General features: G+C 39.4%; 1 protein-coding gene across 1 annotated transcript in view; it reads right to left on the minus strand.

Moving 5' to 3' along the window:
* Positions 1-914: 914 nt before the first annotated feature.
* Positions 915-27725, minus strand: part of abch1 (ATP-binding cassette, sub-family H, member 1) — a 36250-nt gene continuing 9439 nt past the window's right edge. The window contains exons 6-22 of the mRNA XM_085369049.1: positions 26995-27149; positions 23518-23625; positions 21954-22047; positions 18862-18936; positions 18434-18614; positions 18052-18148; positions 17799-17967; positions 17231-17331; positions 11625-11695; positions 10229-10278; positions 9821-9877; positions 9628-9698; positions 9086-9174; positions 8059-8162; positions 4417-4576; positions 3119-3223; positions 915-1318 (exon numbers count right to left, since the gene is read on the minus strand). Coding sequence (XP_085225175.1) covers positions 1212-1318; positions 3119-3223; positions 4417-4576; positions 8059-8162; positions 9086-9174; positions 9628-9698; positions 9821-9877; positions 10229-10278; positions 11625-11695; positions 17231-17331; positions 17799-17967; positions 18052-18148; positions 18434-18614; positions 18862-18936; positions 21954-22047; positions 23518-23625; positions 26995-27149 — 1794 coding nt within the window. The 3' untranslated portion in view covers positions 915-1211. The remainder of the gene's footprint in view (positions 1319-3118; positions 3224-4416; positions 4577-8058; positions 8163-9085; positions 9175-9627; positions 9699-9820; positions 9878-10228; positions 10279-11624; positions 11696-17230; positions 17332-17798; positions 17968-18051; positions 18149-18433; positions 18615-18861; positions 18937-21953; positions 22048-23517; positions 23626-26994; positions 27150-27725) is intronic.

A 27725-nucleotide genomic window follows, 5' to 3' on the forward strand; every position in this document is an offset into this window, starting at 1 on the left:
CTGTGTGCTTTTAATCTGTATTATTCTTAAAGAAAGATTAATAAAAAGTCTGAGCAAATAAAAAGTCTGTGTAAAAAATAGAGTTGTATGGATTAGGACAGCTATATACCAGCGAAAGGAAATCTGTCCAAGAACCTCCACTCTGTCCAGCAAAGTAGAGAGAAATAATAATTAAAAAACAGATACAGTACCAATACTTTCCCCATCACCAATCTCCTCCTAAAAGAGAAGCAGGCACACAAAAAAAGAGGAAACCTTCAGGCTGAATAATGCACCTCTACGTGACGATTTTTCAGCACCTGGTAACACGGTGAGATGAAACCACTTCCTGTCAAGTCATAACCAGACAGGACAAAAAGCTGAACGCAAACATCAAAAGCGAGCAAATAGAGAAGATGGTGTTTCTGTGGGTGAGAACCTTCTGAGCAACATGATGCAATCAGCACTTTAAAACTAGTCCCACGACATTATGCAACAATCCTCCACTCAGGTTCTCTGCTTGAAAAACATTTTCACATTTTCTTGTGGACGAAAAGCTTCTGTTGTGCTAAGATTCTTCTTTTTTATATAAACTTGAACAGATTTGTCTGTTTAATGCAAATATACACAGGATAGACAGTATATACTGCAAGGACAGTTACATTCACTTCCCCCCACCCCCCAAAAAATGGGCTGCTCCACTTGATGTAATATAAAGTGTATTACAGAAAAATCTTTAGTAGCATTAAAGACTAAGGCCAAACAAAAATAATAAAACGTGACCCTGAGCTGGTGCATGGCCGTTCAGATGGTGTTGAGTTAAAGAAGCTACGGATAGAATTGAAACAAACTAAAGGACCACACACAATACTTAAATAACATATTGTGCATGTAGATTTTCTACTTTGTGTATTTCTGTGTGCAGCATCCTAAATTCACACTTGCGTTTAAACAGGCCAAAGGCAACTGCTGCAGGTTCAGGCAGCTGGATAAGGGACCCCAGGAGTCTATGTTTGTAAGTGTGTGTGAGAGAGACATAATTTGGAGGAGAGCGACTGATGCATTCAACCCATCAAACTATTACACCACAGTGAACCCCTCTCCTCCCTTTTCCCTCTTGCTGTTGCCCCAGTCCATCCACATGCAGGAGGCCCTGGTGAGTCGTTGACTTCAGGACTTCCCCTGACAGCTCCACCCCCCCATTCTGAGGGAGGCTCTGTGGGGTGAGGCTGTCACGTCCGCAGCTTCAGGATGACTGTCGCCAGGATGAGGAAGAAAGTGTTCCAGCCCAGGGTAACAGCGAAGCCTCGCCACACCATCATCCGAGACAAACCCCAGCCTGATGGGAAGATTTATATCTACAATTACTACATAGATTAAGAAAACAAAAGACAAAACAAGCAAAGAGTGGACACAGAAAAAGACAAGGTCGACGATTTCAGCACCAGATTTATGCAAACTGTGATCAAAAAGTTCTGAGACTGCACCTACAAGAAAGCAGAAACTCTACCCCCTCACTTCAAGGTTGTCTCTATATGCACTTATGTGTATTTCCCTGAGCTCGTGCCAATTTAAGATTTCTTTCTAACCACCCTTTTATTTGTGATTTGTGCAGAGAGCAAGCATCAGCTTCTGTACTCATTTGACTCTTCATGTTGAGGACCATCAATGGGAGCTGGGCTGCAACTCAGAGACGTGTCAGGCATGTCAGATCAATTGTGCAAAAAAGGAGCATGCTTTTACATTTTTTGTTAGATATATTTACAGTGTTGTGCACTGTGACACTGTCCAATGGGTCAGACTGCCAGTGGGAAGCTCTAATGTAACCTGTGTGTGACCTTTGATGAAATTCCCCCAAACTGTGGTATGCATCACCCACCCGGCTTAACAGATTGATCCCTGCAACTTCTTCCGACAAAATAAATACAAGTTGAAGGTTGTTGTTTTGCAAACGCACACCTGCAAGTGGTCAGAGTGGACACGGAGAGATCAAAGACAGGGCAAGGCTGCTGAAAGAGACCCCGGTGTTTCAATAAAAATCAGGGACAATTTTTGCTTTTTTTTTTAATAGCCAACAGTCTTTGAAGAATTTTATAGTTTTCCAAGACTTTAGTAAACTAACCCTTTATATCAATAAGAATAAGAAAGGGTTTACAAAAAGTGGACACAACGTGATGTGATTTAGAAATTTGTAACTTGTGTCTCTTTTTTTTCTGTCTATTAAAAAATTATCAATCAAAAAAAAAGAACTAAAGTGACTCACAGATGTAGCTTCAACTCATTTAAAGCTGACCTACTGTTAAATTTTCATGTCTGCTGGACTCTGTTAGAGTTGCTATGCATGTTTTAAAATAGACCTCAGAGCGCCCCTTAGTTTATCCTCGATTTGAAATAAGCTGTTGTAGCTCATTTTGCTTCATGCCAGTTTTCTTATAATGGGCTCCCCTTTGAAGGTGGGGGAAACCAAGTGTTTCGAGCAGACTCAAATTTTATCTCACAGGGATCTCTCATATATAAGCTGACCTCAGTATCTCAAAAAGGTTTTAGTACAAGCTACGACCCCTGGAAAAAAAATAAAATAAAACAAAGCATAATAGATTGATCTTAAATCTGGGTCTGCATTTATAGACAGGGACATCTTGTATGAGATTAAACAGTCATCAAGTCCAGTTAGCAAATGTGGCAGGATGAAGCTGCATTTTCCATGGTAAAAGAAAAGAAAGGTGGCAGTTCATTTCCTAAATTGAACTCTGACATTGTGGACTTGTCCCTGTGAGATTTTTTCCACCACATCTATACGATAAGGCCTTCAAACAGGAAATGGCTCCTCCGACTTCCTCTGTATCAAATAGCACAAGGGGAGCTCGTGCTGTCATCAAGTCTTATTGTTCAGAGGTCAACAGGAGGAGAAAAGATTGGAAGACAGATGAAACCACTACACCTCCTGAGAGATGAGTTACACTGGACCCAGAGCTGATTAATGATTTAGTCAACTGGCTCCGTTGTTCATAACGTAATCATCTGAGCCGTGCACACGCTGCTAACTCTTACACGCTACCAATATGCCATATGGTGCGCAGCAACAACACATGACGTTAAACTGTTGTTGTGTGTGATGTGTTCTGTGCATGAGCGTTACCTCTGTACATGATACAGCGAAGGGCTTCTGAGGCGTAGGTCTGAGGAAGGACCAGGCTAAGGTAGCGGAGAGGATACGGGATACATTCCACGGGCCAGATGATACCTACATGACAGGACAGAGAGGACAATGTGTCAGATGTGGGTAAGATATCATTTACACCTCCAGCAGGAATGCTTTGTGTCTAGATTCTGATAACAAGCAGGCTGTGAAGCATTAAAATAATCTGCCCTTTCTCTTGTTTTTTTTCTGTTTTTTTTCACATTCCAAATCAGGTTCAAAGTTCAGTCTGAGCAGCTGAAAAACTAATCTCACTTCACGGTGCATTTAGCAGCTCTTCTGCAGCAATCACTTCATCAGCACACAAATTTTGCTTTGAATTGCAGATGTTCAGAATTCCATCTTTTTCTAAGGTAGTCTGGACTCAGAGTTCAAAGATGGAAATATTGTGATATGGCTGGAAGATCCAGAGCAGAACAGCAACAGGATGAACACTGCAGTGGAGAGATTTTATTCACTGCTGTTTCCGTCCTTTTAGGCCACAGCATCAAAATAAGAAAAAGCCTTTAAAGAATTTCTTATTATTCTGTGTGGTCTGACATCACAGATGTATGCAGAGTAACTATTACATCCTCCAAAAATATCTTCAAAAATATCAGTTTCTTTACTCATGAATCATTAACTGGGACTTAATCAAAGGAATAACAAGCATGTCAAAATTATATCACAAATCTGATATGCCTCACACTGATATAAGAGCATTTTACACTTCATTGTATATTTCAGGCATGTTTTTCTTGTCTGCATGTTTTTTCACTGGATTTTGTTGTTGTTGTTTTACGTGGCCCTTGGGAAGACTAGCAACCAGTTTGTGCAACTGCAGGGCTGCTAACAAGAAGTCTGATATGATATGAAAACACTGGATGACTTAGTGTGCATAAGAAAAACCAAAATTAAAGAAAATCTGCTACAAATGATTAAACATCAGTGAGTTAGGCAGTGGGCTTTAGTCTTTGTAAGCTTATTTGCACATCAGTGTCAGCAAAGGATAAACACATTTCCCATAATGTATATATACAAAATATTACACATCCTCCTACAGCTTCTAAAGTTTTGAGCTTTTAATCCAAATAAAACCACCATTTATTTGCACTACCTACACAAATGCTTACACCCAGTTCACAACATCAAAGATGATTTAATCAGATTCTAATTCCCTGATTCAGTGATGCTCAGACTCACACCTACTGTGCTTTTTAAGGCTTTTTACACTCACAACAGTAAATCTCACTGCTTACCACTAAGGATGAGGTTGGGGTAGAAGATACCCAGAGCGGCCTGGTTGGCGCTCTGCTCGTCGTCGATTGCAGATGAGATGACGAGGCCAAATGAGATGCCTGTGACACCCTGCAGGACTATCAGAATTATGACGAGCACCAAGGACCCTTCGTTAGGGTTCTGCAAAGACAGAGAGAGAGAAAGAGATGAAGAGCAGGGGTAAGAAAAAGATAACAAGCTTGATTAAGTTGTGGGCATTTTAAATGCAAAGCTGCAGCAGACCTAAAAGTTAAGAAAAATAGAGGGGAAGCTAGAACAAAGCAGTACTTCCAGCATCATAAACATGGGTAAGGGCCTTCCATCGAATTATTACTAAGACAGTGATGGAATTACTAAAAATCATATGGTTGGAAAAGAAAAATCTTCAACGACTAAGTGAGATAATTTTCTGCACAGTGTGAAGAAAACCTCTTTGCTAGGGTGCATAAAGATTGAACTCTGGATCAATGGGAAAAGGGAATAATCTCATATTTACGCTGTTCCGGACTGACTGGTGTATCAGCGTAAAAACAGAGGTGGATAAAGTGATGCACCTATTACGTCTACTTCCTGTGAGCCTCTCGGGGGCTATGCTATGATCTGGGGTTGCTTCATTTTGTCAGGTCTAATTCAGCAACATTATGTACCCCAAAAATGAGGTGAGCTGACTGCCTGCATCTCATCATCAGTTCTGCTCTGCTTGGAAATAAATGTTGTAACATTGCATAAGGTCATCAAAATGATGCCACAGCTAATGTGCTTTGATTAAAGCTAACAATATTGAAATATTGTTTTAGCGAGCACAGTATTTCTTATCACAAGTAGAAAAAGCTGAATAAACACAGAGAAACTGCAGCATTACAACCAGATTTTTAAAACTTGAAACAATGTAAGCTTTTCTTGTAAAATATATTACAATTGTCTGTCTGCTGGGAGTTTTTAACACTATTTGAAGATGATGGCAGTTTTTTTTTTAATGTTTGTGATGGTTTATGTTTGTGTCACAGAATTATTGATGAAGCTAAAGCCATGGAAAACCATGATATGATACATTTTAAAAAAGGAGCTGTGAAAGACGTTTGATGGACATGAAATTACACCAGCGCTTGCTGCATGCTCACTCCCGACATGATGTACAATCATCTTGTGTGGCTGTTAAAGGGGAATTCCACTATTTTATCATATCTGCATGGTCTGTGGGGAAAGAGAAGTCTGAAGATGAATAAATAAATAGAGGTGAGGAGTTAGAAAGAAATGAGATTGCAGGGCTGATCCTAATCTCTGTCTTAATCAGTTGAAAACTCTTTCCTAATGTGTAATAATTACGTTTTTAAGTTATGGTTGTTTTTTCCATCCCTGGACATTCAAGGCCATTTTAAGGAGTTTTAACATTTAGTTTCACCACAGATAACAAGGACAAATAGTTCTTACCCTGACTATACACCAGTGAAATGGTCCTGTGATGTTAATATGGGAAGTTATCATGCATTAAAGAGTGGTGTATAAAATCAGACACTGCAGAGAGGAGTTTAAGTGTCCACCACATGTAACATATCAGAGTGCAATACTAAATCACCTGGGGCAACTTTGAATCAGTGGAATTTTTTTTAAATAACACAGGAAAAGACAAGAAGATGAGATGAAGAGAAAGCGGGGAAAAGATAAAAAAACAAAACAAAAAAAAAACGTAGAAGCACTTTGATTTTCTGGACTTATCTTCAGCCAAAAATACCACAAGAAATGGAAAGAAATATCACTGATACTGAACTTTGGTCTGTGATGTAAATGAGATATGAAACTTTTCAAAGTCACATAAAAGCAGTAAAACAGAGACTGGAAGTCTCGCCTCACAAGATTCCAGGTGATAAGCTCCCTCGCTAAACTGTGTGTGTGTGTGTGTCTGTGCCCTCCTTGGAGTGTTAAGACACTTCCCGTCTCCCCTGACAACGTGCAAAAATAAACCTGCACCAAGAGACCACATGACCACTCGGTTGCCACAGCAATCAAGGCCTGTTGTTGTGGTGATCCTGCAGTGATCCTTGGATACGGCCGGAGCGGGAAGTGATTTATGGAGCGGTGGGTTCTGTGGACTTGAGCACCTTAATTAAAACACACACACACACACACACACACACACACACACACACACACACACACACACACACACACTAACATAGAGGAGCGTACGCATAAAAGCAGGTCCCTGCATGAACTAAACGCACACTCACATTTATACTCTGTTCTTTCTTCTCTCTATTGATTTCATATGGATGTCTATCAATAATCAGTAGTGAAGGAAATCCCGATGTTCCCACTGGTTTGGTCATTAAAGCCAAGGATATTAAAGTTAATCGAACTTGGGACATTTAAGTTAATGGTAATAAAAATTAAAAGTAGACTTTAAAAAAAGTACAACAAAAATAAATAAAATACCAAAAATGTCTTTAGCAGCAACAACATAACAACAGCATAAACTAATGAAAAACAGAAAACCATAAAACTCTGGGTTTAACAGTTCAGATACTTTTCTCACTGGATGTCAGAAGGATTAATATTCTTTAAATAAAGAAGAAGCTACTTTCCCTTATATATTCTTCCTGGCCCAATTCCAAAGGGATTTGTATCTCCTTTTAGGATTTTTTTTGCTTGTTAGTCAGTTAGTGTAAACCAATACACAACTGAGCCACTGTTTAAAGTCTTTAAATGTGAAGACAAGTTTTCATGTCCTCATAGTCAAGTCATAAAACAGCAAATAGCCAATGAAAACTGGCAAGATTTGTCACATGTTTCATGACATCAGCGATTCTACATTAAATCTCGAGTCATAATATAGTGAAAAGCAGCACTGTTTGATAAGTCCATGTGTATATAGAGTAGCTGAACTTTGTCTTGCCACATAAGTGATGTTATGAAACTGTTTTGGACCAATAGAAGAAAGTGGAAAGTGGCCTTTATGTGATATATTTCCTCTTGAGTGCACTGTAACTAAATTTTTATGAGGGAAACAAGGTATATGCTTGAAAAAAAATAGAGGTTAATAAAATTATCATAAAATTATGACTTGAATCCACTGCAGGTAAAGTCTGATTTTGATGATGTAGGAAAAATGCAAATGAAGATGGTAAAAGGTCGGCGAGGGATTAACCTTCAGTATGTCAGAGCTGTTCCCTGCATGTTGAACGAAACCATATCAGAGGCCGTTTTAAAAAGCAAAGAAAATCTCCCTCACACAATGAGTTTGCAAAGAGCACAGGAAATACCACGTTTCAACCTAAAGTGTTTAACATTAAGTGACCGTGTTGTGGTCTCAGCAAAGGTTAAACAGGACTGACCCTGTGGTCTGGCTTTGCAAACACTTATTGGCATTACACTGACTGAAAGCAAACACAGAAAATCAATTAAAGAAGCAAACAGTGAGGTGACATCTGTTATACTGTGAGGTAAAAATAACAGTCAGCCTTGTTTATATAACCAAACCGTTCTTAAGGCTTCTATTTTTATCATTCATTTCCCCTGCTGACACTTTCTTCTCTGTGGACTTCATTTTTTACTGCTGCAAAGGTTCATCTGACTACGTCTGTATTTTGAGTTTCTGTGTTATTTTTCGGTTTTATTACTTCTACCTTGAAGACGAGCAGCATCATAAGAAGCAGCAGGATGATCTGAACGCTGATGACGAACAGCTGAGAGAAGAGGTGAGCCAGCATCGTCTCCAGAGAGCTCACACCTGATAGAAACACAGAGAGACAAAATTCAATAAACTCACTAAAAGATCTTTACACATTTTACATTCACATCAATTATTTAATCAATTACGTAATGTTGCAGTCAATTTATGGGTTCCCAGTATCTATCAAATCATAATCATAACAGAGGATAAACATAAACTGCTTCATAAACATAAACTTTTTAACTGCTCAGCTATATTATACTTTTTTTTATTACAAACTAAGTCACATGTGATACCTGCAACTATAACACATTTTTGATATAATTACAAATACTCAATAAGAGATTACTATTAACTCATAATCCATTTCAATGCTAAAAACAGCAGTTTATAAGAAGATCAAAACAAAAGGTTCTCAGTGTGTCTGCTTGCTCAAGGACATCTGCTGAACCCTACTGTGATCTTCTTACTCCCTCTAGTGGTCAAGTCATGAATTACACTTGAAACAATCCATTGATTGGATTCTTATCACCACTATATGGTTAATACTGAACACAGACTCAGTTTATTTGATGGTTTTTCCTATTTATGTGATTCACACCAGTTCTGCAAACAATCCAAAATTGGACTTTTAGATCAGACTGTCAAATCTTGACAAGAGAAATTAAAAACATGCTTCTTATAGGTACAGCTAACATTCAGATTTAGTTGAAGCTGTTTGGCAATAAGCCACAGTTATATATATATATATATTTTTTTTTATCAGGGTGAATAATTTCTTTTCCTTTTCCCACTTGAGTGTAGGAGTGTTTTAAAACTAGAAACCATACAGAAAGATTTGTCATTCTTCATCGTGGAAATGCACTTGCACACTCAAAACCTGCATAGCATTAATATGTACAGGTGCAACATGTGTACCACTACAGTGGTTTCTGTATTCGCGTGTGAGTGTGGGAGCAATGTTAGCTTTGACGGCTCACCTGCGACCCAGCATCTATCCAAAAGCCCCTCTTTCCTCTCCAGGACAAAGGAGAGTGCTGTCAGACCCACGGCCAGGTAGAAGGTGATACTGGAGGGATCAACGGAAGAAGAGAAGGTAGAAGTGAAATGATAAGGTGGTATGTTGTTATTATGAGCTGATGCCAAAAATTTCACAAAATTAACCAAAAGGAAATAAACACAGATGGTAAAAGGCCTGTATTTGTATTTACTAGTCCCTTCACGCACACATTCACACACTGGTGATGGCAAGCTACATTGTAGCCACAGTCACCCTGGGGCGCACTGACAGAGGCGAGGCTGCCGGACACTGGCGCCACCGGGCCCTCTGACCACCACCAGTAGGGAACGAGTGAAGTGTCTTGCCCAAGGACACAACGGCCGAGACTGTCCAAGCCGGGGCTCAAATCGGCAACCTTCCGATTACAAGGCGAACTCCCAACTCTTGAGCCACAATCACCCCGACACAGGTATAGTAAGGTGTCTACTACCCTATACTTTAACCAGCACACAGTGTACTGACCTGAGCACAGCTCCAGGGGTCACAAATGTAGTAAAGTCTGTGTTTTGGCTGCCGTAGATTGGCTCCTCAAACTAGCAGAAGAAATCAAGAGTGTTTATTTTACTTTATTATGCAGCATGTATAAATTCATATACATTTAAGTATTTACAGTATTTAATTACATTCAGTTGCTTTTTTCCATAAACTCTCTTACCTTTATTGGTAAGGCAACCATATATGCCATGCCACCCAGCTTATAATCCACAAATGCCTGCAGACAGAGGGCAAAACATAAGTGATGCATCTGTTTTTTTAAGAAAAAATCAGGGCTACTCTTTATCATCTTTAAGTATTTTCATTAAATATTCAAATCAGTTTAATGTTGTTTACATAATTCTAGTTCACAACGGCTCTCGTCCACAGACCGCTTAAAAAAGATGGGAGGTGTTTGAAAAGTTGGGTTATTTTCCAATGGCCAGCAGTAAACGCTGTCCTGATAACTTTATGGGCTCAATCAACAACCAGGCTTCTTAAGCTGTGGCTAAAAGCTCAGTGATGGCTCTTGTTCACTGAAACATGGATATTTTATGTATACAGCATAGACTTCACATCATATTTGTACCTGGAAGGCCTGGTGTAGTTTCTTCTGCACCATGAGGGCAATTTGCCGATCTAAGAATGAAAAAAAGGGAAAACATGAGCATCTTCGTCTTGTCAGAGTGATTTTTTAATGTTCACCATTCAAAATTTAAAGGGAGCATGTAAATCACACATCAGATCTTGATGAATGAAATATTCAGGTTGAAAATCTTTGCTGACATAGAGTAGAAACCAAACTTATTGACCTTTTAAGGGCTGGATTTAAAATTATACCAGAAATAAGAAATTGAAATCACAGATTGAGGCCAGCTTGTGTTATCTGTCTTAGAAGTATACATGGCCCCCACATGACATCTGGGCATACTCCTGATTAGAAGGTCTACGGTGTCCTATGAGGATCTCCTCCCTGACCTGGAGTATCAGTGAGCTCCTGGACAGTCTATGGCTGCACTGGAATGCACCAATATGTGAGGTCGCATTTAGGAATTACTTGTATACTTTGGCCACATGTGTCACGGTTTGTGGAGACAGACCGTGCGGAGATGTGTGTGGTGGACCCAGGTGCGAACACAAGTGAGGATAAGGGAGTAAACTTAAACAAAAACGAGCCTTTTATTGTGGCTGATGATCACGAAAGAAACAAACGAGAATGAGGGCAGCAGAAGAGCAATAACTAAACAGAAACCTAAACTGGGAACAAACTATGAAAGCTAACTATGGCTGTGACTCTGGCTATGGCGAGAAAAACAGACGACCTGATGACAAACAAAGGAAGAGTGAGGACTTAAATACACACATGAGGTGATCAGGGGAAGTGGAGACACATGAGAACACAGCTGACTAGAATGAAACATAATGACAATACAGGGGAGAGTAACACTAACTACAATGAACAAAGAACACCAGACTCTTCCAAAACAAAACAGGAAACATGTGAAGAAGACATGACAATACAAACTTGATAACATAAGACATGCAGTCAAAACAGCCTCACAGACAAAGGGTGAGGGAAACGTAAATGAGCTTAGGTAATCTAATGAACTTGAAAATAAACCATAAACATCAAACATTACCTAAAACTTAAAACGCTGGGTCAAAGACCCAGGATCATGACAATATGAGGCTCAGCATTGTCCTCCACCAGGATGAACCTACTGCACCAGTTTATGGTCTGACAGTAAACTACCTAACAGCAGACATGGTACTAATATCTAATACAAAGAGGTCTACTTGTGCAGGCCGAATGATCTGCAGGTACCATTTCATACTACCACCAGTGACAAGCAGTAGTTTGATGTAATGCCGGAATTTGATGTATGTGAGAATCCTATATGTACAATATACATTAGTATAACATAAATAAAGCACACAGTATGTTTCATTCAACAACAATTATCCAAAAATGGTTTGTATCTTACTTGTCTGGTCCAGCCAGACGTGTATTGATCCTCCATCGATTATCTCCTGAGAGACCTGCCGCTGGAGCATCCTGTGCAATAAGGAACCAGAATTATGATCAGAAAAAAGAACCTCAGTCTATCTAACAAAACACTAGAATGTAAATATCGCAATGACAAGCTGAAAAGTGAGTGATAATCTGCTGAATCTGCAGGTTTTCTAAATTTGTCTGGCAGGACAAGTTTAAATGATAGACAGCATACGAGAGAGACAGATAGAGACAGATAAAGCACTACTGAACTATGTGATAGTGAAATCTAATCTCAGTGACCCAGGTTGAAGAATTTGGCCATTAGGACACTACAAACCCGGTGAACCTGAGGAAGGTGCATAGGAACATAAATATTCATTTTTTTCCTAAGGAATCTGGTTATTGATATGGAACCTTATGAAAGGAGTGTATGACCTTATAAACTAAGCAGCCAAGTGAATTAATAAACAGAGTCATGCATGCATGTGACTGCAGGCTGGTAGCACTATTTAAAACTCAGAAGGTCAGCAGGCTAATTATTATTTCTCTGACACAATTAAAGCAATGCCTCAAGTCTAGCTGAGCCACTGAGAGCATTGAACCACGTGTAATTTACTATTACTAAATTGTAACTTTGTTCTCGAATACCAGTGAACTGAATAATGCGTGTCAGATATGTGTAGCCTGGAATTCCTTAAAGTATTTATTTCAGATGGTCTCACTTGGACAAACTTACTGTCTGCGTAAGTGCATAGATTAAAATTTTGATTAAGGGTGTTGCACTTTAACATAGTTCCATTACAAAGTATGAAACTGGTGTGCTGCACAGAGAGTTTGTAGCTACAGGAAATTTTCTGCCTTGTCCCTAGTTAGGCTTTTACAAAAATCTACTGGTAGTTGTTGTATTTAATCCTTTCAGGAGATGATGATGCCAATACATGGCTGAACATCTAAAAGCTTCAAATTGAGGGTATTTTATCATTTTAGATTTTTTATTATGTTATATGTTAGATATATGTATATGTAGTAATATATATGTTTTATTTTTACAACAGTGATCCCCAAAGCGGGCTATGAAGATACTGCACGGGTGCTAAGAAGAGATTTTGTTAAGAAAAAATTTTGTATTAAGGTTTAAATCCCAATAAAATGAAAATGACAGAATACAATTTATTTTATATTTAAAAAAAGCAAAGCAAACTATTAAAAAAAAGCATGGAAAGTATGCGTTCATTTTTTTATTAAGACTTACTGACATGCATTTTTCTGACATAATGTTAACGTTCATGACAGCACAATCACAAAATGACTGAATAAGAATGGCTTGTTTGGAAAGGTTGCCAAGAGAGCCTCTTCCCTCTAAATGAACGTAAGAGCAGAGCTTAGGTTTGTAAAGTTGGATCTGAACAAACCAGGAGGTTGTGGAAGAATGTGAGTGCATGTGAGTCCATCTGTGCCACAAAGCTTGGTTAAAATGAAACACAACAATGATCCCGAGAACACCAGCAGGTGTTCCAGTGGTCCAGTCAAAGTCCAGATCAGACCTCAGCCTGTGCTGTTGAGGGTTCATAAAAGAGCTGTGCATAAATGACTGTGTGCGAACCTCGATGAGCTGAAGTGATAACTGGGCCAAAATCCCTTCACAACAACGTCAAAGACTGATAAAGTCTGATAAAGGTTATTGTGATTGTTGTAAAAATCTATTTATCAGTCTTTGTAATGTATCACAAGTTGTTCATCTGAGGTTATACCTAAATTATCGTAGAACCTGATAAAGGCCTGGTGAATTTTTTATTATTATTTCCTGGCACGGTGATTAGCACTGTTGCCTCACAGCAAGAAGGTCCTGAGTTCAACTCCACCATCTGGCTGCGGCCTTTCAGTGCGGACTTTACGTGTTTGCGTGGGTTCTCCGACTTCCTCCCACAGTCCAAAGACATGCAATTATTTGGGTTAGGGTAATTAATGATTCAAAATTGCCCATAGGTGTGAATGTGAGTGTGATTCTCTGTTAGTCCTGTGATAAACAGGCCACCTGTACCCTGCCTCTCGCCCCATGTCATGTCCAGCTCCTCACAACTGAAAGAGGATGTACTTTCAATTTCAAATGACTGTATCTTAGATTTTCCATCTATATATGTGCCACCACCAGGTAGGAGTTAAAATATAGCCACCAACTGCCATAAACAAAAGCTGTTTTTGAAGAATAAACCTCAGTAGGGAATTTATCACAGCTTTGAAATGAATCCAGAAAAAAGATGAAAAAAACGTCATAATGGTGGGTCAGATTGTGATAGGTGTGAATATCTTCATTCTCATAAGATATTAAAACGTGCATACCAAAAATACATTTGCATGAACTCCTTATCCATCCTGCCTTATCCATATGATTCCTAACAGGAAACAAAAATCTGCTTCATGCTTATGTGATAACATTAAGGTCTGCTTGAGAATCAGCCAGAGTACCACTCTGCCAGAAGACATGGGAGAAGAAGCTTTTTGTTTTTCTTAGGCAGGTCTGTCACATAAGAAGCACATGATTCGGTAAGAATAAGCATCTTATTGGTCGGTGCTAAGATGCAACCTGCTCAGGCAGGGCTCTAGAGTGCGACCAATTTGGTCGCAAATGCGACCAAATTTTTCAGTGGTGCGACTAAAAATAAATATTTGGTCGCACAGGTGCGACCAACTGTTCCGGTAACAAAAAAAAATCTCTGTAACTCTCCGTGTGGTCAACAACAGACACACATTATGCCCCTATCGTGGACTAAACCAATCAGAGATAGTCAGGGGCGGGACCTCTCTGATTGGCCGTGGTCCAGTTGAAAGTGCAGGTAGAAGAGAGAGGTGAGTAGCTTGAATAAAGCGATATCAATTCATTAACGGATTCCACACAAAGACCTAAACACGGAGCGGACCCAACACATCAGAATCAGCTTCGTCTTTCTCGGCTTTCTCACCCGACGGCCTGAACACTACACGCTGTCGGAGCTTAGCGATTCTTCGGGTCCGCGCTGTGTTTACGTCTTTTTGCGCTGATTCTGAGCTGCAGGTTTTGCCTCTCTCCAACCAAAATTCACCGAGCCAGCAGCAAAAGAAGCAGCAAACTGCGCTTCACATTTGATCAATGTCGTCATGAATTCCCTCTGACTTTTGCTGTTTTGCTTCCACCACGATAAAAATCACACTTCCTGCACAGCTCTCTCTCTCTCTGTACTTCAGGAACAGTTTCCCGTCTCAAATCTGTTTTCTGCATTATTCATTCGCTTATTACCCACCAGTCTAGCGTTGTTTACAGCGCTTTTTCTTTTTTCACTTAAATGACCTCGGACAAGAAAGCCTAATTTCTGCTGTTCAATACTGAAGAAATTTAAATTTCTTAAAATTATGCAAAATTGCAGAATATTTTTAAGGTTAACTGCTATAAAAAGCCAGACCAGGAAAATCTCCTTCATGTTTTCCTGTGTTTTATTCTCAGTTACTTTCACACAAAGGCATCTGCTGTGATTTTCACAATTCTGATGAAGTCTCATGTGTATCAGTACTGATAAATGATCAGAATTATAATATTTCTGACTGTCTGAGGCTAAATTGAATCAAATCAGGACTTTGAGAACCGGAATTGAATGGATTATAGAAATCAGTGATGATACTCAGCCCTAGTGAGCAGCCTAGGCCTGAGAGAAGTGGATGTACTGTAGCTGTGGGTAATAAGAAAAGATGAAAAGAACTATTGATAACTTTTTTGTTAAGTTAAGGCCTGATCTGTCTGAAATTCATAGCCAGTGCTCTGACACGGTGCCATCAATATTTGAATGCTGAAAAAGCACAGTGTATCCAGAAAACACATTATATGCTGCAATAAATGCACTGCCCAAGTGTCCCCTCTCCCCACGGCCTTTCAGCAGCAGACAGCAGCAAACAGGTCGTCAGAGGAGGCCAAGATGATGATTAAGTTTTTAACATTTTCTACAATATTGACAAAGCACTTTAAGCACAAGTTTGTTAGTTAATAATTTAGAAATTAATATTGTCTGTATGGACTTCCCCCCCCAAAGAAAGTGCACATGTAAAACTGCGGTGTTAAGCGATGCGGTTGAAAAATTTGAGTGCGCCTAACTTTTGTGCCGGTACGCCTAAATTTTTAAAGTTAGGCGTACCGGTGCGCCCATGTCAAAAAGTTAGTCTAGAGCCCTGTCAGGTGTGTTACGGACAGGGCTCTGTCCACCCTGCAGTCTCACGCTGTGACTGACGACTGAACAACTACCCTGCTGCAATGACTCACCTTCACATGATTTTGAGGTGTGAGTTGGTGTGGTGTGGCCTCTGTGAGCTTTTATGTGTATCAAAACAACAGAGAGTGCATGTGGAAAAAAATTTACTTTCAGATTAATTCACCATCAGAAGAACATATTAAACATTTTAATAAAAACAGTTTTAAAGCCACTTAGAAAAGCAAGATATTAAGCTGATTTATGTGGTCCTTTTAAGTAGAAGCAGATAAATAAATGATATATTATTTGCTGTAATGCTCATTAAAACAAATATAAAAACATTTATTGGGATATTTTTGGGAAGCTGTGTACTGGGACTGAAAACATTTTAATTCAGTATTTCAGATCCATAAGAATCTGGTACTTTCCTCCGGATGATTGCACAAATACCTTTATGCATAATACATCAGGGCTGATGTGTTTGATCACGTCAGTCATGCTGTTTGTTTTCACTGGCAACAAGAAAGCTGCACTGATTTACCTGAGGTCATAATTTCTCTTAATGCAAACCACACGCTGGATTTTCTGGATTTTATGCACTATCACCAGGGGAAATATTAGTTGGATATATTGTGAAGATTTTTATAATTATAATGGAGGCTGGTGCAAATCTTCCAGTCAAAGTTTCCAAAGAGTTTACAACCATCCTCCAATCCGAATTTCTAAGTAAGTAAATCACCAACTTGTGAAATTATTGTTAAGGTATATAATAGGTGCATGGTGTTCCCTGAGGTGTGGACTGTTCGTGTCGGTGTTTAGCGTGTTTGTGATATGCAGCTGGAATGCTGCCATGCATTACAAAGACTCGTCTTCAAAATCTGTCTGCTTTGCCTGACTACTGAGAATCCCCACTGACAAACACAAACGTCTGTACACAGCCTGTTCTGCCCACGTGTAGGTGCATGACATCAGCATGTGCTGCTTGAAAGGGAACTATCAAAAGTAGGGCAATGAGGAAGAAAAAGGCAGCAAGTTGTTTGTTTGCAAAGGTACATGAAAACAAGCAACATCCTCAAGCTGACACTTGTCATAAACAGGTCAAATATAACATGTACATGAAATGTTGGCTAATCTAACCAAGAAAAATGTCAAACATTTAGGTCACACAATGCAGTTTTATTCAACTCATCTGCTCTGACGCCTCCAATGCCAGTGCGGCTATTTATCCCACGTCTTTGTATTTCAAAGGTATGTCAATCATTTTTTTCTAAAGTAACATGAGGGCAATGAACATTGAGTGCAGACATGTTTTGCAGTCATAACATCAGTTACAGATGCTGATCCAGCACATCAGCTCGGCCCATGACGCTCTGTCCCTTACCGTTTAGTCAGGTAGCTGGTGAAGTTCTTGCCAAAGCCGATTACACTCCAGTACTCTCCATTATAGATTCCCTCAAAAGCTTCTTTGTGGGACAAGTTCACCTGCAGATAAAAAAAAAGAAGCAGGTTCAATTCATTCTATGTCCTAAGTTTCATTTTCAAATGCAGATGGACCATATGCTACACCATGTTTCCTCAACCAGTCTGAACTTCACCATCTGCCGCACAAGGTCAGACTAAATCAATTAAAGTTTCTGCACATTATGTATGTTACAGTTTGTTGAACAGCTATGGTTCTGTTACAGAGAGAAACAATCTTTCCTCTTCAATGATTTCCCAGAAATGGGAAGTCCTGGTGTTTGTTCCTTTGTGAAACTCATTTGCTTAGAGTGAAAATAGATTTTAACAGCTGAGAAAGAAGTCTGCTACTTTGAAAATTGTACTTACTCACTTTCTCATGTGCAACCTACCAGCAGATTTACAGTAACAAAGGAAAAGTCAACAAATTCAGAATCCAAAGGTCATCACAGCTGATAAGGATTCATATCTCTTAGGGCCAAAACAAATACCTGCTGCACACTCGAGTTGTCCAGGAAGGAGAGGAATGATTGGCTGAAAGCAGAGGGGGAGGTCTCATTGTTCACTATAGCAACCTGGATGCCCTTTGGATCTCCTCCGACACACAGACAGATGAGGGAGACCTGGATGACGGGCAGCAGGAACTGGAAACACAAAGAGCTGCCAACACAGAGTAGAAAATAAAGTGTAATGAACTGGTTACTTATAGACAGTGACAAATAACCTCTGTTAACTGCATCATACCCCGGCATTCTCTTCATCCGCACCAATGTTTTGATCATCAGGGCTGCGATGTTCCTCCACTTTGGCAGCACATGTCTGGCTCGCACCTTCCAGTCCACTGAACACAAAAATGCAATATAAGTGACTGCAACTTATATTTTTTAAAACAGCAGCGGTTAAAATGTTTACCTTAATCTGTGCCTCCTCTTTAAAAAGCTTTAGTGAGTTTCAACTCATTGTTTATCAACCTGACCTGCAATTATATTATTATTATCATCCACTCCTCGTACCTTTACTTTTTGATGTCAGAAGCAGCTGATTTTAAAGAAGCGCTATAAAACTCCTGGCCCATTGTTAAATGATATGCACAGGTAGAAAAAGAAAAAATGCTAGATGTCGGTACCTGAACATTTGAGGCTTTCCTCTGCAAGTGGAGATCTGACTCCAAGAATTGGCTGACTCTCATCCTTCCCATTCTCAAATGACTGGCTTTTGTCTAACGTTCCATCTGGAGAACTGGAATCGCGTTTAGAGTCGACCTGGTCTGACGTCTCACACAGCTGCAGGAAGGCATGCTCCAGGGTCTGAAGGACGGATAATATGGGCTAAAATTCACAAGCCTTTTTTAGCCTCCTGTGTATTTGGAGGGTTTACTACGAAAGCGTGCCACAGCCATAGTTTTAATTGCAAGAGGAAAAAAAGTTCACTGTTAACTTTTATTCATATCAACATAAGATGTAAAGCAAAAAGCAAACTAAACAACCTCCATGCCTTGACTATCACCACCCCTGGGCACCCACACAGTCTGTACTGGGATTTGAGAGTACTCACTGTTGCACAGTGCTGCTTCATGACGGCATCTGGGGGACCTTCAGCCAGCAACCGGCCATGTCGCATGAGACCGACCTATACAACGGGAAAAAGAAAGAAGAGAGAGGTTCTCTTTTTAAAACGAGTGACTTAATTTTTTTTCTTGGCAATTATTTATTTAGTTATAAAGTAAAAGGGTACTAATAAATAATCATATATTTATAATTAGATGATTTATTTTGTTATAGACACACACACACACACACACTGAATGTTGCTGAATGAATGTTAAATGTATGTTTTTTTATCTTCTGCAAAAGAAATGCTAATTCTTATCTTAATAGAAATCCAAAGTGTATCGCATATAGCTGTTGTCAGGGAGCCAAAACACACAGTTGTCTGAATAAGCTTCTAAAGTTGTATAAGAGCGGTAAATCAGGATAAGCCAAACAGTGGATTTGTTAGCCATCTACAAAATAGCAAACTACTTCTTATTCTGTTGTGTGTGAATGGTACTCTTATCCTATTAGTCTTTTTTAGTGGGTCAAACATGGATAAACAAAGGCTGCAGCTGCTATGTGATCAGAGTTTATTTATTATACCAGAAAGCAAAAGATTTGTGCATGCAAGAAGCATGTTGACATGGTAAAAGCTCATTCCTCAGCTGTGGAGTGATGCATTGCTCCACTGGGTGCTCCGTCAGTTGACATACGTCTGTCAAAGTATCACGAAGACAGGAACAAATAAGCCCATTTGTCTCAGTCCTTCACACAGATATCGTTTTAAGTGAAAATGGAGACATGCCTGATAGGACTGAGTGGGCAGACTGGTTTTAGTGGAGACGTTCTGGATCCAGGTTATAATGATTGTGACACAGATAAAGTGCTTGAACTTTGTGAGTCCTGTGTGAAGCCACCATCACCACTTCTGACTGTGGAATTTCTGTGGAATTCCTACCATCACAAAACTTTTACCTGACCTTTCAATGCCCTTGCCTCGGTGGTGAATTTGCAGTCATGTGAAAATGAAAGACAGTAAACTTTGGAAAAACAAAGGAATTAAGAGAGTAAGTAGCAGCCAAGTGCAGACATAAACTTGATTAACTGATTAGTAAATGTGACCACTTCTATGACAGGTGACACCTCAGCACTGCATTAACAAATGGCCACAATATAAGCGCCTTGAGGCGACTGTTGTTGTGATTTGGTGCTATACAAATAAAATTGAAGTGAAATTGAAATTGAATATTCTTGAGTGGGTATCCCAGCAATTCTGCCCAAAGGTAAGACAGTGATCAAAGAAACGCAAGAAGTACATCTCATACTCTACAAGCTCAGCGCGTTAAATGTTAGTCCATGACAGTCCAATTACAAAAAGACTTAACAAGTATGGCTTGTTTGGAAGGGTTGCCTGGAGAAATTCTCTCCAAGAATAACATGGCAGCACAACTTTTCAACGGTTTTCAATGTTGCATCTGAACAAACCACAAAACCTCTGGAACAATGACCTTTGCACAGATGAGACCAAAGTGGAGATGTTCAGCTATAATGCACAACACCACATTCAACACACGAGCACAAATACAGCATACATACTGTCAATGCAGTGGTGGAGGGGCAATGATTTAGGCTTGTTTTGTAGCCAAAAGTCCTGTGAACCCTGCAGTCACTGAGTATACCATGAACTCCTCTGCATAAGTATTCTAGAGTCAAACATGAGGCCGTTTGTCTGCTAGCTAAAATTCGCTGATACCATGGGACAGTGATCCCAAGAACACCAGCCAATCTATGACAGAATGGCTGAAAAAGAAAAGAAGAAAGATGTTGCAATGGCCCAGTCAAACTCCAGACCTCAACCCGACTGTGGCAGGACATAAAGAGAGCTATGCATAAATGAATTCCCGCAAAACCTCAAAAAACTGTAAATGATGCCATAAAGAAGACTGTGCCAATGTTGCGAGAGACTGATAGAGTTATTCTAAAATCTTATAAAAAGTAAGATTTCTACATGTTTACCTGATACTTAGAGAAGAGACCTTACATGTTACGTTCAACTAATAGAAAACCAATCAATAAATCAATCGGTTGTTTTGTACTGTTGTCTAGAGCTATTAGCAGTGCAATAGTGGTACAAGTGTAGGTTTAAGTATGAGCCATTGTCTAATGTTTGACTCTTCATTTGACACTTGTGGTTACACGAGCTACTGTGTAAATCTCTTCAGCTCTTCAGCAATTTATTGATTAGCTCATTATAACACTAAGGTAGAGACAGTGAAAACAGCACGTATTCTCAAAACTGCTCTTTGTGTTGCACATTTCCTTGCCAGCAGCTTCAGCTTTAGAAAACTGTCCCTATACAGTTTGTCCCCAATCTGCTTCCAGTCTTCAAGTTAAATTTAAACTAAATGGCATCAATATTTTTCATTGCACAAATTTATGCATTTGCAAACAAAATTTCATAGGCTATGCACAAGCAAATATGATGCTTCTGCCAAAATTGAGAGTATAAACATGCTGAGAAAATGTGGTTTTACAGACTATATATTCAAAGGAGATTACTGGTGAAACAATGAATGAACTCAGTGAATGAATGGATTTGTGCTGAGCCAAGCATTAGTTTCACCATGAGTGAAATATGTTGTAAATATGAGGAGCTAAAGTCTGGAAAGCTCTGCTGACCTTTAGAGCGACTCTATTCTATAAGGTTTACAAAGAGATGATGACTGTGTGTGCCTGCCTGGCTTTCAGTTCTCTGTGTTTTCTTTATAGCACCTGGATTTGTTTGTTGACAGGGTGGAGTTCAGAGTATGCAAAGTCTTAAGCACACATTTCATTCTTCTGTTGCAAAGGTTCAACTTCAAGGCCAACCAGCCATTTAATCTTAACTTTAAAATAAAATGTTTTTCCTACAGACAGGAGAACCTACAAGTGAACCTTTACTGAGCTTTGGATTCAAGAAAATCCAAAAAGTACAAACGATTTATAGAGTAAAAACAAAACAGGAATCAACACACACATTCATAGACACAACTGATTTTCTATTGAATAAGTCCCATTTCCCCTTAATTTATGTGTTTAACATATTCACATTTATTCAGCAACCTTTTAACTCACCACATTGGCTTGCCTGGCCTCTTCTATGTAGTGTGTGGTGATAATAACAGAGACTTTTCCCGTCTTCACAATCTCTACCAGGTGATGCCAGATCCTAGAAAGAAGACAGAAAAAAATCCTTGAAACACTTGACCCACTCAGTAATGGAGTTTGCTTCAAAATCGCAGCTGTGCCAGCAACAGCTTTGCTGCCAGCCGTCTGATCTTAAGAGGCTTTGTGATTACACAATGACACTGGAGTAACACATTTGGGGGGTACAGTATGCTTTCACCAGTGTTTGCTTATCGATGCATGAATATGGGTGTAGCCTTTATCCCATTTTTATCAAAACTTTATTAAATATTAGCCATCTTGTTGAGTAAATAAGAGAGAGAATGATAAATCCATGCAGAGATCTTAGTGGAAATGTAATTTTACTGTAGTGTTAACTTTTGTCTATATAGAAAAATATAAAGATGCCAGTGGGCTCTCAAAAGAGAGGAAACTGGATAAAAAAGATATTTAATTATGCCGTAATATAGGAAAACACAACTGTCCATTTAAGTAATCTTCATCTGATGGGCTGCCCCTTGAAAACAAAAGTTAGGAACTTCTTCATCTTCTTGCGTTCTATTGGCTTCTCTTTCCCAGGGTGGGTGTGTGTCTGGTCAAGCGGCTTCCTTTTGGCCCTGCATCTTTGCAACAGGTGCAAATGCAGCATTTGCACCTGTTGCAAATGAGCTCAGGCTTGTCCTCTCACTTGTTGCCTGACTGCTCTGTCTACTGGTATGTTAGTATTGCTCAGGCTTCCCGTTCTCTTGTTAGGTTCATGTTTTTCACTAGTCTTACCTTGGTTTGTCGCCCTGTGCAAAAGATTGCACATCACCTCAGCTTCTCGGATTCTCTGCCTGTCCACTCACCGCCACTCACAGACATGCCCCGTGCTCCCTGGACTTGCCCACCAGCTCACTTGCCAAGCCTCTAGCACCACTGCATCTGCGCCTTCCACCTCAGGATTCCCCATTTCCTTCCTTGCAATATTCTCTGACTTTTGTAGTGAAATCTGCAAACCTTTACTGAGTGGTGTCCTGCATTAGAGTCCTCAGCTTGGTTAAAGATAACATTTATAGTTTTATTTATTGTACAAATGTTAAAAAAAAAAATCACAAATACGTTTTTGTAAGGACTTTTGAAGGGATTGGAACTGGTGCACATGCCATAGACTTAAAAATGATTTTTAAAATGATACATTCTTATAAATCTCTTAATTTGATGTCTTTTTTTAGTTTATGATTTTTTGCTAGCTGTGCTTGACAGCAGGGTTTCTATTTTGCCCTTTAGGATCAACTACTTTTTCTTTTATTTCTCATTATGTGTGAATGAAAAGATCTATTATACATGAATTATGAAAATCTCTCATTAACAAAAGTGGCAAAAATAACTATATTACACTGGTAGTAATCTTCCTTCAGTTCTGGCGCCTCAAAAACATTTCTCTATGCAGGAAAATATTTGGTGACATCACCTGGAAAACAACGGTGCACGTGTGCTGCATGATACAGGAGAAGACAGACGGTATACATACTTGGATCTGAGCACAGGGTCTACTCCCACTGTCGGTTCATCCAGGATGAGCAGCTCTGGATTCTGGAGCAGAGCCGCCCCAAGAGACACCCTTCGCCGCTGACCTCCACTGTAACACAAAAGCAATCAAAGGGCAACAGAGTGAATCTTCTCCCACGATGGGGGAAGAACAAGCTGAGGCATCAGCCTGTTGCAAAATCTTTACCAACTTTACCATGAATATTAAATGAGCCTCTAATGAAAACTGGTGTTAGGGCCTCCTGGACAACAGAAGGCTCTTTGTATTGAACCAGGGTTGTGAATCCGGAGATGGTGATTACTCTTATAAAAGGGCCATAAAGTAATCTGCCACTTGCATTGATCTGCCGGAGCTTTAGCAATTATATCTCTTATAGTTAGAATAATTAGTAACATTTCTAAAAATAAATTAAATCAAAGAGTTCGCTCAATAATTTCCAGAGGTTTTACAGCTTATGCAGACTAAGCTTCTGAGCGTAAAAAGGAGGATACTATTCTTTTATTTTTTGGTTGAAAAAGCATAAAAAAACAAGAACAGGCCTCAAGGAGTTATTACCATAGATTGGAAAACAGGAACTCAGAAAGGCAAATGTCATCTCAAGAATGAGGCTTTTTGCTCTCACTTTTTTGATGTGCAAAGGATGACACTGTGATTAGATAACAACAAGCAAACAGAGCTGCAGCTGGCTTCATACTAGTCATAAAGACTCTGCAGATATGATCACTTGTTCACAAAAAAATATCATGCTGCATGTTTCAAAGTGAGCTGCCAATGTAGTGGTGCTCAAACTTTTGGTCTGGATGGTGACGCAAGTGGGAGTGATGTTGAATGCAGAGCGACAACTTCTGAATAATCAGAAATTCTTTCTTGCTTATGAGAAGCTCTTTACTTTGGGGCACATATTGTATATTAAGCACATAAGATTGAAAAAGACAAACTTTGATGTCTTTACAGTGAAAATAGGGACTTTGCTGCAGCCTATGAACAGCAGGGGAGACTGGAATATGCAGGCAATTTCACATAATATCCCTAGGACTCTAGGGACCTTTGCTTTGATGGCTACACAAAAGCATGCAAACCAGTGTTGCCAGATTGTCTACTTTTGGTTTGAATTTGTGAGTAAAAATAGTTTGGGAGGCTTGTGGAACTTTCCCTTGATGAAAAACACAGTAGAAAAATGCTAATGTTTATACAATAGCTGCAAAATGCTCCAAAGTACATTACTAAACTAAATTCTCATTGCTTTAACTGTGGTTCTGAATTTGAGTAATCTATCAAGTCTACTTCATTATATACTTAAACTAGAAAATTGTTGACAGATTTGATTTGACCTTTATTAAAAAGAACCATCTGGAAAGTCATCTGTGCATACTATTTTGAAGCATACGGCACATTTAAAAAACCTTGGCATGTGATTGAATGACCCATTTCTCTATCAGTGTCTATCTACTATCGGTTACGCAACCAATCCTATCAGCAAAACACTACAGAAAGCACAAATTAGGGAAAACAAGCAGCAGTCTGACAGACTTTAAAAACTAACAAGCAGTCAGTGTAGCTAGCTATATAGTTAGCATGTCAGTAGACAGTTCTTTATGTTGTTGTGAGAAAATCTCTGCATAAAAGACTTCCAAACCAGGGCCACCTTTCAAAACAGGAATTCGGAGCTGCTTGAAAAATATTAAAAAATAGCAGTCAGGATAGCTTGCTAGTATAGTTAGCACGTTGACAGATGATCCATTTATCTTCGATTACATTGAAGATTAAGCCATAGCTGTGGAGCAACCGGCCAACAGTTCCTCAAACAACACAAACTGAATGTTTTTAAGGCCTACTTCAAAAAATTATTGGATTTGGACAAATATATCTAACTATTGAGGTTTTGTAGACACTTTACAAGTAATCAGGCAACATTAACTTTTACACCATTTTGGATGTGTGGCAATCATGGTGTCAATGTAGGGTGAAGTGAATAAGGCCCTGGCCACGCATGAGACTGATCTGTGACCAGTTGGCAATGACATTTGTATGGGGGAAATATGAGTATTTCAACTGGTTGCTGAATGTTGATGATAGTTGCTTGGAAAATGATTGCTAAAGCCCAGTCACAAAGGCCGACAGACTGGTCAGTGACCCACTGACAACAATGAGTATTTCCTGACCAGTTGGCAAAAGATTCCATGTCATTGCTTATAACTGGTTGTATTTTAGATGAAAGTGATGAATTTATCTACAAACACTGTCCAGCAACTCTCACACTGTAGTGAAACTGAAAAGTGTGATACATTTTTTACTTTTTTCCTTCAAAGTAAAAGTTGCACCTTGAAACATGTTGGCAATGGCATGGAGGCGCTACTTTTACTTTGAAGACAAATCTTCTCCATTTCCTGTTTGCGTTGTACATTTGCAAGTTTTATTAATACTTGGCTAGATGATAGTGAGTATATCCAGACAAACTTAAAAATTACAGGCAACGAGGCAATCTGCTAGCAACCAAAGCAATTTTGTACAGCACCTTCTTTGCAACCGATTTCATCCAGTGACAGCCAGCAACCTCCAGGAACCACTGCCAACCAGTCAGGGATAAACATTTTTCCCTATCAACCAGTATGCCAAATTACTTTTGAGCAATGTGAGCATTATGTCATGGAGATACTGCAATATGCTAACTGCATCCAGTAAAATCAATAGCACAAGGAGGATAGAAAGTGCCTAAGAAGAAAAACAAGCTGCAATCTATGGCACTTAAAAACCTAGCAGTTCCTTAGTCTACCAAACCATCTAGTTGGTGTCAGTGGCTGATTATTGCTCCATCTGTCCAACTGTCTTCTGTCACAGCTAAACTGTGTCTATGGCTGCTACCTTACTGGCCAGGAGCTCCTTAAACAACTACAGTTACATTTGTGGATCTGGTATAAGAGTACAGCGTTAAACATGGCAAGATAAGATTATCGCATGACTGTGATCAAGAACCCAGCTGCCTTGCAAGGTAAGATTTGATTGGGTATCTTGGCATCAGTCAAACCTCACACCACTAATGGAAAGTGATAATCAAGGGAATATAATGTACTGTACAACTGCCCCTGAGTTTCACCTGGTGCTTTATCAGAAAAGTCATAATGTTTTACTGAGCCTGGGTTTACAGCCTGTGGTATAAATACAGATTTTAGATTAAGGGTTTAAAGTCTTCACACAGACATCTGCAAAAGCACAGTGCTACCCTTCATAAATTGGCTGTATCTAGGGAAATAATGCATGAGTTCACATCTCCGTGCATCAAATCTAACATCCATGAACCACATCACTGTTTGTAGAAAAAACACTTTCAATATTAGTATACGCTTTTATGATGATCACTCTTACAACTTTAACCTTACAGGGTAAGATCAGCTTTTACTCATTGGATTTTGAAATCGTTCTATCTGTAAGGTCAACTGCTGCATCATATGTGGTTTTTACCTAAGATTTCGGACCAGACTGGTCTTCTGAGGTAGATCCAGGAAGTCAATGAGAAAGTTCATGCGTGCCTGGGTTTCCTTAGATGTCAGGCCGTGAATTCGGCCAAAGAAGGTCAGGGTGTCGCTAATGGTGAACTCATTGTACAACGCCAATTCCTGTGCAGCACAAAAGCAGAAAATGAAACTCATATCTGATGCTCTGATTGAGTCACAAACACCAACATTTCCAGCACACCTCAGGACAAATACAACTGCACCAGTGGATGTAAATCTATTACATGTACAAAGTTAGCATCTGTTTTACTCTTACTGCTTTTACTTTATTTTCTTGCTTCCTGGGAAGGATTAAAGCTGGTACTTTTTGTTGAAGGATTAAAGTCTTACATAACAGCAGATATACATTTTTTATGCAACAGCAATTTCAAGAAAGCAGTATATATCGCTAGTTTAAAGATGCATCTGTCCGCATTGCTGTAACAGAAAACATTCAAGGTGTCACATTCCTCCCACTCTGGGTTGCAGATTACTTCCTGCATGGATGAATGCAATGGTCAGGGTTACACACAAGACGACAAATACTATGCTGTGTTATCTACTTCATCAGATACCTAATGACAGTAATGGGGCTCACTCAGGTACAGGTGGCTCATTGCAGCAAAGGCCAAATTACAGAAGCCCCAGAGCAAGGCTTCATACAATCTTTATGGCTTTAAAGCAGCTGATGTGGATGTT

The sequence above is a fragment of the Diplotaxodon limnothrissa genome, linkage group LG13 (genome assembly GCF_057381915.1).
Source record: "Diplotaxodon limnothrissa isolate DT_005_m linkage group LG13, D_limnothrissa_male_GT1.1, whole genome shotgun sequence".
In the NCBI taxonomy this organism is placed as follows: Eukaryota; Metazoa; Chordata; class Actinopteri; order Cichliformes; family Cichlidae; genus Diplotaxodon; species Diplotaxodon limnothrissa.